An 18,168-nucleotide genomic window follows, 5' to 3' on the forward strand; every position below is an offset into this window, starting at 1 on the left:
TAAGAATTACAACTGTCAAGGCAATATGACAATATACATTTTTCAGTGCCTTGGGCTCCGGCCGCTATCTTCTGGGCTCGTGCCTCTGCCCGTTTGGCTCCTTTCCTGCGGTGGGCAGGCGACGGTAGAACTCGTTGGAGAGACAGAGCACTACGGGAGGCTGCCAGGGAATGCTTCTTCCCTCAGTCCGAGGCCCATATCAGGACCAAACTTGTGGAGTATTTCGAGGTAAGGGAATATGTCATAGCTTGTCACTTATGTTGTTATCTATGAACAGTGTGAGTTAAAGGATAATCGTGTAAAAGTAATGTTATTTAAACTAACGAACAAGCCTATCTAGGCTTTGTATTGTAAAGACATTCCAACTTGTGATTTGCAAACCCGACATGTGTAAAAAGTTTGATGTGATAATTATTAGGAGCATATAAACTGATAACCCTATATATGCCAGCATATCTATTCCAACGTGACACTTAACTTTGAAATCATGAAAAACTGCATTAAATGCTATGACGTATTTCAAGTGTTATGAAACATAAAAAAATAAAGTTTGTTAACATCACCTCTGCCGGCAGCATTATTTAGATAAGCCTGCAATCTGTCATTACGTATTATGCAAAATATTTTCAACAAAATCGTAGATGCGACTCGCACGATAGGTGAAACATGGATACCAACTCAAAGATTCGCCTAACGCTGTGCTACCAGTTATTTTAGATAACCGTCTTGCACATAGAATATATTCATATCACAATATTGTTATCTCGGAGCCAGAAAAATAACCAAAAGGTGTTATCATGTAACGTAGTCGGAATAGATCTGCTGTGTTACAAACTGGTATGGTTGTTAATGTTATATATCTAAGATTGTGAGTGTGAAATTTTTGGTACAATTGGTATACTGAAGAGACAGATTTAGATTTGTTAGTTAACTTTTATTCACTGGTTTGCGGTAGGTTTTAAATTTATAATTTGAAACAACACACGAGATGTTATATTTTGTTACTTATATGCGTGGATAGAATTTAGGTATTATTTTTTTTACGTTGTGAGGTCATTTTTAATGTGGTCTGTATATGATGGTCCGGACTAAGTTATAATACTTACAAGCAATCAGTGATACGTTTGTATTTTAGATTTTATAGTTTGCGGAACGGGCAGTGACATCCGTTGTTGTAACTGGTAACTACCAAACATTGTGCCTTAAAAGAATAGAACAATTTTTTAAAACAGAAAAAATCTGGAATATAACTCAAAAGTTTACATTAAGAAATTGTTTTCATATCACATTCTTCCAAGCATATTTCACTGTCTCAACCTGGCGCACATACCCTCCCCAGGAATGAAAGAAATACAAAGGTGAATGGAACATCACTTCTTCATCAGGACTTCCGGGAGGATTGTGAGCCGGATGATTTGGTTATGGAATAGCTTTCTAAATGGGTTAGCCTTCTCATCACGGCATTCTACGACACATAGGCCGGTGTCAGTAGAAGGCTCGTGGTACTTATGAATCGGTGTAACCATCTGAGGCATCCAATAATTGCTTTAATATTCTGAGGTGGCATGTCTAAAAGACAAGACACAATTGGACACTAACGACTCTAATAATTATGATCGTTAGGCCACGGGCATTTGGCAACCAATTGTGGAAGCGATAGGTTGCAATAGCTCATAGGTGAGCACCCGTAGTTATAGCTTGATCGTTAGGTCATGCACATTCGCTAACCACTTGTGAATGAGACAGGTGGTAATAACTTGTAAGTGAGCACCCTCCGACATTATAGCTGCAGGCCAGGTCATCATCTTTATACTCAAGAGGAATGCACCAAGGAAAAATGTGGGGTCCACCGTTTGAAGAGACGAGAAGCTATAAGTAGTAGGCGGGATAAATGGCACCGGCCCCCTCCTGCCGCCTTAAAAAAATTAATAACAAATTATGAATATTTTTTTGAAATGGACACCCACCTCCCCCATAACATTTTTCTGTGTGCGCGTGCATAGTCTCAACAACAATTAGTATTGTCTCTTAATGAATTATATACTTGTGGAGAAATGGTTGGCCATTTCTGTCTACTAATAAAATGACATAAGTGTTGACAGCAGCTATTTTGAAATCCAGGGCAAGTGGTTTGAAGAGAACGACCCCAAGATGGTTGGCCGCTTGGTATCGCAGGAGAATCGATTCTCTCCCGAATGGTAAATCAATATGCTCACGCAAGCCTCTACAAATGCACGGTGTATTCATTTTATTTTTTATGTGTTGGCATGCTTCCGTTTAATATTTCCGTGTTTCAGGTTTGCTGGCCTGACATTTTGCACGCTGAGCATGAATTTATTGTGCCCGTTCATAGCTTTCTCACCATATATTTTGTTTATAACACAGCTTTTTTATAATGAAGCGAATTTTTCATTACTGTTTGAGGTCACTCAAATAATACTTACCGAAGCATTTTCATCTATAAGTTGAAGTTCTTTCTGAAACCTCTTTTTAAATTTCGAGAATAGAGGTTTTAATATATTTTTTTTATTAAAATAAAGATTGGTAAATAATTTATTTCAATAATTTAATGCATCTTGAAATTTGTTTGAGTATTATTTTTATGTTTTACTATTAGTTTTGATTTACTTTTCTACTACATATTCCTTTCAAGTCATTTTTTGCGATCCGGGTTTCAAGCACTGTGCGCACTCACCAATGGTAAATGCACACTACCATTTGTGTGTATTTGTCATGTCAGTGTGCATTTACCATTGGTGAGTCCACAAAACTTAAATCAATTAGGATTTAAATTCAAATTCAATCAAGTATCCCATTGGTCAATGGTAATATTTTTTTTAAACTTATAAACAGTTACCTATTACGTATAAATGATTAGCAATTAATTTTAAATTGTTAATTATTTATTTTATAATTTTTGTTGCCTTCTTGACAAAACCATTATTTTAATGTATAGTAAAATTTGTTTTCTGTTTGTAAATACATACTAATTTTACTACTGCATTTTTATATTATGTAATTATTCTATTTATTTGTCAACATACTAGCAAGCATTAGATAATTTATTTATTTAATTGTTATGAAAAATAGTTAACTAGGTGTAATAATAATTAAAAGCAAATAGCTGTTGGTCTACGGATCAGTGCATACATAGTTAATAATTTAGATCAGTGATTCCTAAACTTTTAAAATGCCAGTACCCAGTAGACATAGATTTTACCGGCGTATCCGTTGTTGTTGGCGTGAACCTTCTTCAAACATAATAATATGACAGTGAAGAAAAAAAAGACTCCTTATCTACTAACTGTGAAGAGATAGAGGAGCAGTTCAATTTTGATAGGGAATAGAAGGCTCCATCTTGCAGAAAAATGGTGTTTTGAATATTTTTGAGTTTATCTCACTTTTGATGGCAAATTATTATGTTATTACAAGTCATATTGTTATATTTTATAAAAATTTTCATTTAGAATCAGACAGAAGTGATTTTTTTTCCACTTGTACCCAATAACATTTTAAAATTATAGTATGACATTACATAACTATAGTATTTTTGGCATAGGTACTATTGTGTATAGTATACAGAACAAAATCATATTATTATTGACTATTAAAAATATAGTACAGTCAATGACATTAATATGGACGAATCATCTGGAAAAAAAAATGACATTCACTTTATTGTCGGGTCTGCCGAATGGCATAATCTGTTCTAACGCCATTACAATAAAGGTGATATTACTATAAATTCCTGATGCTTTTTGTTGGGTCTGCCGAATGGTTCGGTTCGAACGGGTTCGCTTTAATGAACATTGACATTAGAAACACTGCTCTAACGCCATTACAATGAAGGTCATATTGCTATAAATTCCCGATGCGTGATATCGCATAATGGAAATTGCGTGACGTCTACCTATACATGCAAATGCGTGAATTTACTTGCTAGCTACTGTATTGAGTGCGTCGTCCATTAATAATGTCATTGAGTACAGTTGATAAAACTGTGTGAATTACTGAATTAAAATATATTTTGCGTAATAAAAAGTCAACCGCGTATCTCTTAGGGGTACGCATACCACAGTTTGGGAAACACTGATTTAGATAATTTAGTGTGTTCTAAAACTTCAATGTTTATAATGTGAAACACCTAACAATATTAGTAAGATTTGAAGTTGAATTATAACAATCAAATGTTGTGATTGTTTTTCAGTTTGAACTCTCGAAAGTTAGAAGAATTACCTTACCAGCGTTACCACCTTTCAAAATCCGACTTGGCATCGTTTGCCAACGAGAAATACTTCACGGACGACGTTTGGATCTTCGACAAGATCTCCGCGCTGGGCTGTGGCCAGCTACTCGAAGACCTGAGTCTTTTAGAAATGGACGACAGCCTTGATTCGACGCCGGAACATGTCAAAGTCTTACGTGAATTTCTCCGAGAGAATTCTTACGCTTTAAATTATGATGCGAGACAGTTTTATGCTCTCATGTATATGTTCCTGAAAAACAAAGCTCAGAATGGCGGCATCAGCAGTGAAGTCTGCCTCAAGTGGTTTGAGCACTCGAAGAATCCTCCCGTACCTTCATTGGTCCCACTGAATCTGGTGAAATCACGTTTGGCTGGCGATAGCACCGGGAAGAAGGATATTCCGAACGGCGATGTATTTGATGCGAAGATGTATGATCTCATCATGAGGGTAGAAAACTGCGATGGATATGTTGCAAGTCTTTCAACAGAACGGGAGGAGATCTGCGTTTGGGATGTTGCCAGGTATGAATTACAATGTTATATTGATTCACTTATGCCTTTATTAAATTTATACTGTGTGTTATTTATGGCTCCGATTTTGCAACGTATTAAGGGTATAGGTACTAAGGACATCTAGTGATGGAATTACGAGACATAAAACCTACAACTAACTAATAAAAATTAACTTTATAATGCACTCAGCTAGAATCACATTAAGGAGACGTTAAGTGCTTAGGCACTGTGATGAAATTGCGAAACATACATTTTAATACAAATTACTAAAACAGATTATGGATAGTGTACTTGGTTCGGTAACTTAATTCATAAAGCTTTTACCTGAAATTTGATAGATGTGGGTTCGAACCCTATTCAGTCCATGATGTTTTCAAGGTTTTTTCTAATAGGTATGCTTCTGAGGCGGTTGCAATTGCATGCCTCATAATTCTCTCACCCGATGTGTCGAATACCTATTATATTTCACATTAAACTAGCATCCAAAGATGCAGTATTTAATTCTATTTGAATGAAAAATTTGTAATGTTGATTTTAAAATCATTTATATTTAAATGGAGTAGGCATATGTGGTATTATTTCTTGTTCTCTCTTTGGTTATAAATTAATCTTTTATTAATACTGTAACAGCTCATTTAAATGATGCAGTGTGAATGGATATGTATATATTGATGCCATGAGTTTACAACGATTTGTTCAATCAATTTCGTAGGTGCAAAAAGGTGCGAACACTGCAGGGCGTTACTCATCCAATCAATTTAATCGCAATCGACCAATACCGATGTGTTGTCTTGTGTAGGAGAGAGCTGCGAGTATACGATCTTAATCAGGTAATTAAAAATAATATTCTATACATATTTTTGCTTCTTTCCCACCAACTTTATCCTTCGACTTTTAGGGACGTCTATCAAAGTGACAATGAACATTAGTACTAAGTTTATTCGAATACCTAGATGTGTTGAGGTATAGTAAAAAGATAGCGTAGCACACAGTGGCGCAGGATGGCGTTAGGCTGTTAAGATCCGACATAGTTAGTATAGAACTAAACTTTGTCAGTCATACTTTTTTTTTTCATTAAAATGAGAATACAAATTGCAGGTAGCATTGCTTAGTTTTTAAAATTCAAATATATAAAATCTTATATTTAGTGGCGGCCTCTTTGGTGGTTTAGTTTATATGAAGTTTTATAAAAAATGGATATTATATCTGATCTCGTCAATGTAGGATATGAATGGATTTCAATATTTTTTTATTTTTATTTGACATAAATACGTATCTTTTGTAAAAACTCATAAAAAAGGTAATCCCAAAATCGATTTTACAATTAAGAAATCGAGCGGTATCCAGGGATTGCAATGCAGAATGATAATAGCATAGTAATGCAGAAGTCATTAGCTCACATTCTTTGTTTTACATTACAGGGAACTTTTATAACACCACTGAAAGGAGTGATGAATCAAAAAATGCCATTCTATGGACTCCACGATCCTTCACATCTCGTCTGCTTATCGAGAAACAGGATGTATGTCAATCTGATGAACACTGACACAGGTACGTTTCAATCAATTTACCTGGTTATTTTTCAAAAATATTCACATTGTGACAATATCATATGTAGTAAATTTAAAATTGATGTTATCCATTATATAATTGAAATAGTGAGCCAGACATAAAAATAATAATTCTAGACAATCTTAATTCAATTGGCTGACGCACTGTCACAATGATTGTTAGAACACATTCTACAGGGGTAGCAAATTACGGAAGGAATACGAATAATATAACTTGAGATTGTGTGGTGCCAATGGACTATGTACATTATTTTGTGAATGTGTGGTCAGTATTAAAAAAATATATTTGCATGTATCCATCAAAGATAGCGATATAATAAAATGTAGTAGATATAATGTAATGAATTTATGCAAGTACATAAAATTAAAATAGGACAGAACTTCGTGTCATTGGGTAACTGTGTCTAGTTTGATTCTTCGATTTGTGAAACTGCATGGTGAACAACATGCTTTAACTGGTATTTTTTAGGATATTGTGAAAAATCTTTATACACTTAGGTGCACCGTGAAATGACATAATTTGAAAACCACTGCAATAGTCCAACACTAGCTTCTTCATTACAACATTTTTAACTGGATATTTATTATACAACCCGCGGACCGGTATTAGCCAGAAATAATAACCATTATAGATAGAATTTTATTTATTTTATTTTATGTTTAAAATTACAACTTTTGATTAGTGCCACATCTGCTGCTGCTTCTTTGTAAGCAAATTTTATATACGTGGTTGCAGCATTGCTTCTGAGAGACAAAACGCTGCTTTAACATCCATTGGATTTCTCTGTTTGGTTTTTATTACTGACATAGATGAAAAAATCTTTTCACATAAATCGAATCGAAGTCGAAAAAATTACCAATAATCTGATCTTTATAACTCAGAGATGGATATTCTTTATCAAGGGATATCCAAAATTGAGACAATGATTGCATTTTATGTCTGGACACCAGAGTGACATCAGAAGATAACTCGATCAGCTTTTCTTTCTCACGACGATCAAGTGCGCATGATTTAATATCTTCCAAAAAGGGATTATTAATCCAGAGGTTAGAGGTCCGCCTTTACGTAGATCTTAATTATCAGAGAAATATTTATTAAAGTTTTCAGCTAACGCTTTTAAATGTTGGCTTTCCATATTGAATATGACTTTCTGGCTAATATCAGCAGTATTCAAAAATTCTCCCAGCATTTCATCTAGTGCAAATTCCCTGAATCGTGTAGCGATATAGTCGGTTGATAGCATGGTGAAAGCTTTCACGGACCGGTAATAATACGGACTGTCGCCGCTCCGCAGACCACCGGTTGAAGAACACTGGACTAGAATATATTTGACAAGTTTTTATTTTTATAGAGTTCCCATTATAGCACTTTTTGTTATTCATTGTATAATTTTCTTTTCTAGGTGATTGTGTGACTACATTTAAAGCCGGTGAAGACAGATTTTTGAATTCTCTACTTGTCTCTGGCGATGGAAGGTATTTTATTAAAACTATTACTATTCTTGTCTTTACTGTTAGGCTGCATTTAGATTACATGAACCGAATTTTACAACAGAAAAAAAGCAAAGCTCAGTGAAATGCTTTTGTATAAATTTAATGCCTTTTACCAAAATTACATACATCTGCTTGCAATTGAATTATACACTAATTTATAGTCTCTTTCCCCTACAGAATTGCCCATACATATTACATTATTGTTTGAAACTGAGCACATGTCCACACCTACAAACATTGCTAACAAATTAATTGTACTTTGGATAGTCTGCGTTGTACAAAGTTGTGCGATTTAATCAAAACAGCACTCTGTGAGACCACATCGCTACTTCTGGTGAAACTGTAAACATTTTCACACAAACTTGCTTATTATTTGCTAAGACATTTGTAAATGAATTCCATCCGCGGCAGAATTCCAAAAAAGCACGACTGCGGGGAATTTATTCCAGTGGCAGTTATTTTCATCGGACCGCAAATTGACGGGTGTGTGACACCTCCTTATCCCCTCGCGTAATATCCCATGTCCAAACAATCACTGAAAAGCACAAGTCTAGACTACTATACTGCGATTTGTTTTTTTATACTTTAAACATGCGCAGATGCGATTTCTTCTAGAACATAGTATGTGATTACTATTACAGTTGCTATTGTGGACTGTATTTACATTCGTTTTCTCTCACTCGGCGCTCTTCTGACTATGGCTAATGTTCTGTCAAAACTATCAAACCTCACTCTAATAAGGTATGTTTACAACATCTAGTCGTTGTAATGTGGAACAAAACTGAATGTGTATTCTATACTCCTCAGCTCACAGTTTATATTTCCTTGGACATTATTTTATTTATTAATTTTTTTGTTTTCAGAATACTCGTATGCGGTGATGAAACCCAGAAGCCATTCCCGCTGTTGGTATGGAATCTCAGTTCTCGGAAACTGCTGTACGACCTTCGGATTCCTCATCATGACTTCATTACTTCTTTGGCAGCCATTACACACGAAGGTTTGAATATGAAGATGTTACTATTTAAAGTAATTCAGTACTTATCTCTGTGCTTGGCTCCAGAACTCATAGATTTTGGAGATTCCTTCCACAATCTGGTTCGATTAGGAGTGTTTGTAATTTTGATAAAATAAAGAAATTACACTCTTCAAAATTAATTAATATGCATTCTCAGGTCGCTATTTTAATAGTACTTTTAATAGTAGTGTCTAAAATAGAATATTACTTCAGAAATACCTTTTTTCCCTTTTTAACACTACAACAGGCCATGAGGCACAATTAACAGTAGTGTAATTAGTAATTAGTGAAATAACAAACACTCAGACTTTGAGAAAATCACATAAATATATTGTGACCTCACGGGGAATCGATCCCGCAGCCCTCGGACGAAAGGACAGCACCATACGCACTGGATTATGAAGTGGTATTAATTGTGGCCTCCTCTAATCAAGTACAATATTGTTTACTCGTTTCTGACAAAGCAAAATTAAAGTCCTGATTATCTACTCAAACACGAAAGACAAGCAGTATTAAAATTGTCTTATTATATTATTCAAACTATTAAAACCAGTTTAACATTTTTTGTACTCGTGCATCAATTATTGACGTAGTGTTGCAATACTTGTAAATCGATTGTCCAAATGCTAAGGACACTGATCCACAGTGCGAGCAATTGTTCAAATAAATTACTGATAAAAATTTATTTTAACCAATAATTTGCAATTGATAAATCTATATTGGGCAGTTTTCATACTTTTATCAGTGTATGTTCAATTTAAAATGTATGGGAAATTGGAATTTAAAAATTGGCAGCACTTTGGATTGTCAAACGTGACTTTATGATATTATTATTTATTGTTTTGTTAAACTGTCAACTATGCATACGGATTATATTTAGTTAGTTTTACAACGTCAAAATCTTTACATTTGGCCTTTACTGCCCAATCTTATAACATACTATCATTATTGTGTTTTCAGGTTCGTACGTATGCGTAGTCGCTTTGGAACTCGATGAGCCCGCACCTAACTTCATAGTAGTGTACGACCTTCAATCGGGAACTCTTTTCAAGAAATGGAAACCAGGACGGGATACGGCCTCGCTGGCCATCAGCTCCAATGACGGCTGTGTTGTGTCGGGACTTGACGATGCCAGAATCCTCGTATGGGACTTAGTTACAGGTATGTAAGCAAATATGCATTGAACTAACGTTACATTGGTTTGCGACACTGATATTAGAAAGAAATGTTAATATTGTTCAACAATCTAACTGATTTTTTATGGTATATGGCTGTCACCGTATGTTCGATGTTTCGGACTTGTTTCAGAAAAGATAATATGATTTTACTGATCTGCAAAAACATTAAGGGGGGACATGCTCGTCGAAGGTCAAAATTGAGTTTTTATTGTATATTCAAACCATGATCCTGGACACTCCTTAAACGTTGTAGATGATCTATTTATATAATTTTGAAGCCTTATTATCCTTTATAGTTATTTTAAACATTTGATGACTGCATGAAGTATTTTTGTTACATAAAATAGTATTCTTTTAAACCTCTCGCTCTAATGTTTTAGAATATAGTCATATTTCGGTACATAACTGTGCAGTGGTGTTAAGATTTTTTACATTTATTAATTTTTAAACGCATTTATAAAACCATTAGCATAATTTATTACGAGATAATTTTTGTAAAATATTCACGATAAAAAATTATATTGATAATCTCTGTGATCCCAAATTTGACAAGAATTAGGCATTTTATTATTCAAAAAATCGGCAAGATTTACACATTTCAAGATGATTCTAAAGATATTTATTATAAGCTAAGTCTTTGACCATTCAAGTGTGATAAACATCTTATGAATAATGATTGCTTTATAATAATTATTGACCTAAGAATAAGGTAGTGTTTTTTTGAAATACGCCATTTCTTTTGGCATTCCCCAGTGGTTAAGCTACAACATACGGCCGTAGCCATAAATTGACAAACTATAATTGAAGTAGGGAGTAAAATGATATTGACGCGCGTGTTTAAACATGTACCGTTTAAAAAAAAATTAAAAATAAATCGGTTAGGTACATGTTCAAACACGCGCGTTAACATAATTTTACTCCCTACTTTAATTATAGTTTGTCATTTTATGGCTACGGCCGTATGTTGTAGCTTAACTACTAGGGAATGACAAAAGAAATGGCGTATTTCAAAAAAACACTACCTTCTTCTTAGGTCAATAATTATTATAAAGCAATCATTATTCATAAGATTTTTATCACACTTAAATGGTCAAAGACATAGCTTATAATAAATATCTTTAGAATCATCTTCAAATGTGTTAATCTTGCCGATTTTTTGAATAATAAAATGCCTAATTCTTGTCAAATTTGGGATCACAGAGATTATCAAAATAATTTTTTATCGTGAATATTTTACAAAAATTATCTCGTAATAAATTATACTAATGGTTTTATAAATGCGTTTAAAAATTAATAAATGTAAAAAATCTTAACGCCACTGCACAGTTCTGTACCGAAATATGACTATATTCTAAAACATTAGAGCGAGAGGTTTAAAAGAATACTATTTTATGTAACAAAAATACTTCATGCAGTCATCAAATGTTTAAAATAACTATAAAGGATAATAAGGCTTCAAAATTATATAAATAGATCATCTACAACGTTTAAGGAGTGTCCAGGATCATGGTTTGAAAATACAATAAAAACTCAATTTTGACCTTCGACGAGCATGTCCCCCCTTAAATTGAGATGTGGCAGGTTAGAGAACTAACAAGTCACAATACACTGACAATAAACACTCACATCACAACACTAGCGTCTCAAGTTTTAGTTGTTGCTCTCTAACACCGTTTTTAATTTGAGGATCATTCGCTGTCATCTAACCATAATAATATTATGGTTAGGTTAGGTTAGACACACACATATCTTTGAGCAGCATTCGCATTCATACATCTGACAGTTGAATTGTCCATGGCCTCAAGGGCGTCAAGCGATTTGCGCGACTGACTTGAAACTTAAACAATCCATCTTATCAATTACATGGTGCAATAAAATTGGTACTGTGCTTGGCTGTCAATCGAAAGGTTAGTGGCTCTAGGCCGACATGGGCATTTTTTGATTGTCAGAAGGTTTTTCGATTCCACTTTATCTGTAAAAAATGTAAACTTAAAAACCGCGATAGGCACTATATTTAAATGGAAGTGTTTAAACTATTAAGTCTGATAAAACCAAATGATTAATTGGTGATATATGATAAAATGGTTAATTACCGACAGTGAAAGTAAATGAATTCGACATGAATCACTACAGCTTCTCATGATGTTTCAATGCGGGTTTTGGATATTGTGAAGGTTTGTATTAAAATCAAGTCGGATCACTTCCTATTTGAAGAAGTGCACCATGAGACATATTATGTTAATATTAATTTATGACATGGACTAAGCTAATTGAATTTTAACAGGCAACTGTCGCTTCACATTATGGGGGCACACGGGGGCGGTGACGTGTCTCCGATTGGCTCCCGGCGGCAGACATCTTCTCTCCAGTGATTCCAAATGTCGGGACCGATCAGTGCGCTTGTGGGATCTACACGCAGGTAACTTATTCTGATTTCGCTCTAGCTTTTAACGACTTTCTACGATAATAAATTAATTATAAAATAAAATATATGAAAAGGAAGCTGATTAAGATTACTGTCTCTGTACACATTGGCGTTTTTTACTAAATGATTTGTACTGTACCTACTTGCATCTGTACTGTACCTACAAGGAACTACAGCAATAATTACAACACACTAAACATTATAACGCAAAAGTAGCCTGTGAAAGGATAGGTTACAATGGTTACAGCAATTAATGTGCATTAAAAGTTACCCAAATAAACCGAATTATAATTATGTAGAATATTTAGATGATCAACATCATATAACACAGAGTATGTCATACGTTTATTGACAACTACCAAAAAAAATGGTAGCTATAAAAATATTTCAATACGCGCCAACATATAAAATATTAATTTTCTGTTGCTACTAGTTCTATCACACTGAGTGGTGTCATAATAAAGGCCCCCTCTAGATCTATGGTTTTCATTTAAAAGTTCTAGTAATCAGTTTGTATGTAACGTTCTATTATCAATTAATTTTAATTTTATAGGAACTTTGATATCAGTTTACACGCCACCGGAACGGGTCAGCTCGTGCGAAGTGATGGGGGACGGCCGTTACATCGTCCTAGCCCTCGAAAGCCACAAAGATCTGGTCACCCTAAAGCTAGTTACGGGCAACAAGTCAGACGAGATGGCCACGAATGCCGACGGAGATAACATCAACGGTGGCCCCGATGCCTTTTACGGAGACCCTGAAAACGACGGCAAGGTATTCGACCTCCGAGACAAGGACCTGGGCAACGGATGCTGATCAAACAATTACTAAAATATTATTGTTTGTAATATATTATCGGTACCAGGAACGCTGGTGGATATTAATTGCGTCAAGGTGTATTTGACGTCGTATTCTTTGATGAGAGTTACACTGTTCTGTCCTACCCACTCAGTTGTGTAAGAGATCGTGGGAAATGTCCAACGAAAAAGAATTTTTATCGATTCGATATGTTGTCTTTTAAATGTCACGTATAGTGATTAAATTGCAGATAACTCTAAAATATTTCTTGATACAAAATGAGAATTGTAAAAATAGGTTGAAGCGGCGTTTCCCATCTTATAGTCCGCGTGCCGATTGTTCAATTAAAAATGAGTGCGTGGAGAACACGCGCGACAGAAGTGAACCTTCTTGTTTTGCTCTCTGTTTTCGGACTCGCAGACTATTAGTACCAGCCATGGTACATTGCTATAATATTATAGTTTGCTATTGGTATTTTTATTTGAAATAAAGTTCTTAATTAAAATTGGAAAGTGTGCTGCCACCTGTTAAAATTTTAAACAAACAGTGAAAATTTTATATTGCCATCTGTTCATACTAACACAAATTAATACGTCTAAAAAATTATAATTTATTGGTTTGCATCTTCATCAATACTTTTCTTCTAGATATCGATAAAAATTGTCACTAATACGATAGCCGGAATACCGCAATTGGCTTACTAATCGAAAGGTCTATGGATCGATTCTGTTTGCTCTTTCGATTTGTATTTAGTTAAATACAGAACAGGTTTACAAGGTAAAAATGCAAACCCAGTCGCCATAGACAATGATTTTGAAACCATGATTTTGTTTATTGCTTAATGACAGATACAGGTGATATAATATATTGGTAACATATTTCTCATACACTTGAGAATTGTACCTTTTTTCTATCGCACCCAGAAGCTAATGCACTTCCCATTATTTTTGTGTTCAATGAGTACAAAGCTATGAGATTTGGGAAACACTGGAGTTAGGGATCATGATGATTAAAATGGTTGTTAAATTGTCAAGCTATTGGTAAAAAAAATTACCTAATGAAAAATTGAATAAGTCTTTAGTGATAATACATTGCTTTTATAATTTTTTAAAAGCACCATATTTAATTATATTATTTGGCTAATGAGTGATCAATAATTTATTGGTCCAGCCCTTTATAGGTAGGTACCTACTTCCGTGAATGCTTTTATTTTATTGTATAGAAAATGTTACCAAAGGTTATAATGTTTTACTAAATGAATTAATTTAAATTGCGTGAATGGAAAAAATCTTGTATAACGACTTTCGATAATCACATTGGTCCAGATGTGTAGAATATCGACGTTACTTTAAATCTAAATAACGACGAATGCCTCAAAATTATTGCCGTTTTTTTAAATTCCGATTTCCTAATATTTAATTGTTGAAATATTTATTAATTAAAATACACAGTATAATTCGGATAGTAAAATATAATTTTTAAATAATCCAATGGTTTTACCTACAGTGTTTTCATCATTCGTATAATATTATCTTTTTATTGACATGGCAATTCAATTTTCTATATTATTAAGTTCGTGCTTGTTGACAAAATAGTCAATTGTCATGAATAATATAACACATATTAATCTTACTTAACTAATAAAATGCTTTGTATTATCGTGCGGTCCTTTAGTGAATTTAATAACCTCTTAAGGGGGGACATGCTCAGCGTAGGACAAAATGGAGCTTTTGTTCTATTTTCAAAGCATGATCCTGGACATACCTTAAACATTGTAGATAATCTATTTATACAATTTTGAAGCCTTATTATCCTTTATATTTATTTCAAACATTTGATGACTGCATAAAGTATTTTTATTACATAAAATAGTATTCTTTTAAACCTCTCGCTCTAATGTTTTAGAATATAGTCATATTTCGGTAAGTACATAACTGTGCAGTGGTGTTAAGATTTTTTACATTTATTAATTTTTAAACGCATTTATAAAACCATTAGTATAATTTATGACGAGATAATTATAGTAAAATATTTACAATAAAAATTACATTGATAATCTCTGTGATCCCAAATTTGACAAGAATTAGGCATTTTATTATTCAAAAAATCGGCAAGATTAACACATTTGAAGATAATTCCAAAGATACTAATTATAAGCTATGTCTTTGACCATTCAAAAGTGATAAACATCCTATGAATAATGATGCTTTATAATAAATATTTACCTAAGAATAAGGTAGTGTTTTTTTGAAATACGCCATTTCTTTTGTCACCCCCCAGTGGTTAAGCTACAACATACGGCCGTAGCCATAAATTATCAAACTAAAATTGAAGTAGGGAGTAAGATCATGTTAACGCGCGTGTTTGAACATGTACCTAACCGAAAAAAAAATCTTTTTTTTTTAAATGGTACATGTTCAAATCGGTTTACTCCCTACTTCAATTATAGTTTGTCAATTTATGGCTACGGCCGTATGTTGTAGCTTAACCACTGGGGAATGCCAAAAGAAATGGCGTATTTAAAAAAATCACTACCTTATTCTTAGGTCAATAATTATTATAAAGTAATCATTATTCGTAGGATGTTTATCACACTTTAATGGTCAAAGATATAGCTTATAATGAGTATCTTTAGAATTATCTTCAAATGTGTTAATCTTGCCCATTTTTTGAATAATAAAATGCATAATTCTTGTCAAATTTGGGATCACAGAGATTATCAATATAATTTTATATCGTAAATATTTTACTAAAATTATTTCATCATAAATTATACTAATGGTTTTATAAATGCGTTTAAAAATTAATAAACGTAAAAAATCATAACACCACTGCACAGTTATGTACTTACCGAAATATGACTATATTCTAAAACATTAGAGCGAGAGGTTTAAAAAAATATTATTTTATGTAATAAAAATACTTTATGCAGTCATCAAATGTTTAAAATAAATATAAAGGATAATAAGGCTTCAAAATTATACAAATAGATTATCTACAACGTTTAAGGTATGTCCAGGATCATGCTTTGAAAATAGAAAAAAAGCTCCATTTTGACCCACGCTGAGCACGTACGTCCGCCCTTAACAATTAGACTTCTTTTGCGCGCTGCGCCCACTTCTTGAATAGATTTCTACAATATGGCCCCTCTATTATAAAGTTCACATCCAAACCATTGAAAGATTTCAACGTAAATTTGTACGTTTGATTAACTTTAAACTTGGTATTCCATCTGATTCGGTTTTGGTTAAAATTGTAAATTCAATTTTCAACTGCTCCGAACTATTGAGTATGATCCAGTTTCATATCCCTACCTACTAGACAGACAAAAAATTGCAAACTTTTCTGTTCTCTTTTTGAATACCTAGTTTTTCTATTGACATGTTCAATACCTCCTCCGTTCAGGCACTCAAGCACTCCATTAAATGATTTTTTTTTGTCTACCTACTCAACTTGTTTACATAATCTAATATGCTGCATATATTGTGTTATTGTATTGTTTTTTAAATTTAAAATTAAACGATGAATTGTATTTTGTTGTTGTATAAACTGTACCTGACAGTAATACTTTATTATTATTATTCTGTGTGCTCTGATTTACTGTTGTATTATATATATTTTCTTTCATAGGTGCACGTGCCGTAATAAATAAATATTTAACACTGCTAGTTTTTCGTGTTTGCATATATAAACGGTATGCAAAATTATTTTGCTTTATCAGAAACATGTGAACTGGTTTCTGATTAAATTACACAATTGTTTCACTCTTTGCTGCTCGGTGGCACATGCGATTATACGCAACTTGTGAGCATGAACACTCGTTCATTTAACACTATTTATCCGAATAACAGATGTTTAGTGAAATTATATGCATCTGGGCCTATGTGATTGATGGAGTGTGAAGAATGTGTATTAAAATGGTATATTATTTCATTATGAGGATAAGGGATGATGAAGATACAGGAGAAAATAATGATATCATAGAAGAAATAAGGTTCTCAGTTGTATTATGAATGTTTTCTTCATTACTTCCGTGATCAATCGATATCAATAAACGTCATTAAGATCATTTTTCTTGTACAAAATTCTGATTAAATAATATCTACTTTTTATTTAGTTTGCCAAGATTGAAAACAAGTAGGCTTCGTTGTTTAATGCCTATTTTGTTCCTGGTCATCCAAGGCTTGGATGTCATATGTACGATATAATTCCTTGATAATATAATATCACAAAAATGCCAATTTATAAAATAACACACTTTCATTAGATAGCGCTCTCTATCATTTTTCACAAGCAATCTAAAAATAATCTTGAAGGTTATAAATTTAATTATATTGTATAATATTAAATAATGTAATTTCAAATAACGTGTGTATGTATTTCTTTAAAAGTTATTGGTTGAAAAACTTAAAATAATATCTATAACTTTTGTGAGCTTATTTTGCTAAACATTATAGACAATATTGTTGATTGTTATGAATCAGTTTATAGAATTATTTAGTTATTCTGCAATGAACATTAAAACTATCAACATTATCTGTACAGAATATTAATAAATCAAACTATTTCGACTAGAATGTGTCTAATTTTAAATACAAATTTTCATAAAAGCTGCCAAATAATGTTATGGTTCACGGGTCTGTCTATAATCATTGCAAGGTTAGTAACATTAAAAATCAACGACTGTATGGCTTGTCTATTTCAAAATGTCGAATTTCAAATAGAAAATATTTTCTTTATCCTCTATGCTATTGAAAATTATCAAAGATGTGCCATAGCTAAGCCAAAATAGTCCGCTGTACCCGCAAACACTTCAAGCGTTTTGTATAAATTGCCCAATCTATTTTATTAAATGAATCAGTATTAAACGTTTGAAAAAAGAACACTTTTTAATTTATTATTTATTTATGGTTGTCGACTTTCGC

General features: G+C 33.1%; 1 protein-coding gene across 1 annotated transcript in view; it reads left to right on the plus strand.

The window, feature by feature from the left end:
* Positions 1 to 14,285, plus strand: part of LOC147077966 (NACHT domain- and WD repeat-containing protein 1) — a 92,688-nt gene extending 78,403 nt beyond the window's left edge. The window contains exons 16-25 of the mRNA XM_085961027.1: positions 47 to 228; positions 2,122 to 2,198; positions 4,208 to 4,768; positions 5,472 to 5,589; positions 6,181 to 6,310; positions 7,734 to 7,806; positions 8,688 to 8,824; positions 9,803 to 10,003; positions 12,305 to 12,439; positions 12,999 to 14,285. Coding sequence (XP_085817153.1) covers positions 47 to 228; positions 2,122 to 2,198; positions 4,208 to 4,768; positions 5,472 to 5,589; positions 6,181 to 6,310; positions 7,734 to 7,806; positions 8,688 to 8,824; positions 9,803 to 10,003; positions 12,305 to 12,439; positions 12,999 to 13,261 — 1,877 coding nt within the window. The 3' untranslated portion in view covers positions 13,262 to 14,285. The remainder of the gene's footprint in view (positions 1 to 46; positions 229 to 2,121; positions 2,199 to 4,207; positions 4,769 to 5,471; positions 5,590 to 6,180; positions 6,311 to 7,733; positions 7,807 to 8,687; positions 8,825 to 9,802; positions 10,004 to 12,304; positions 12,440 to 12,998) is intronic.
* The last annotated feature ends 3,883 nt before the right edge of the window (positions 14,286 to 18,168 follow it).

The sequence above is a fragment of the Rhyacophila brunnea genome, unplaced genomic scaffold, assembly GCF_057557595.1.
Source record: "Rhyacophila brunnea isolate RB1 unplaced genomic scaffold, BYU_Rbru_1.0 scaffold_12, whole genome shotgun sequence".
In the NCBI taxonomy this organism is placed as follows: Eukaryota; Metazoa; Arthropoda; class Insecta; order Trichoptera; family Rhyacophilidae; genus Rhyacophila; species Rhyacophila brunnea.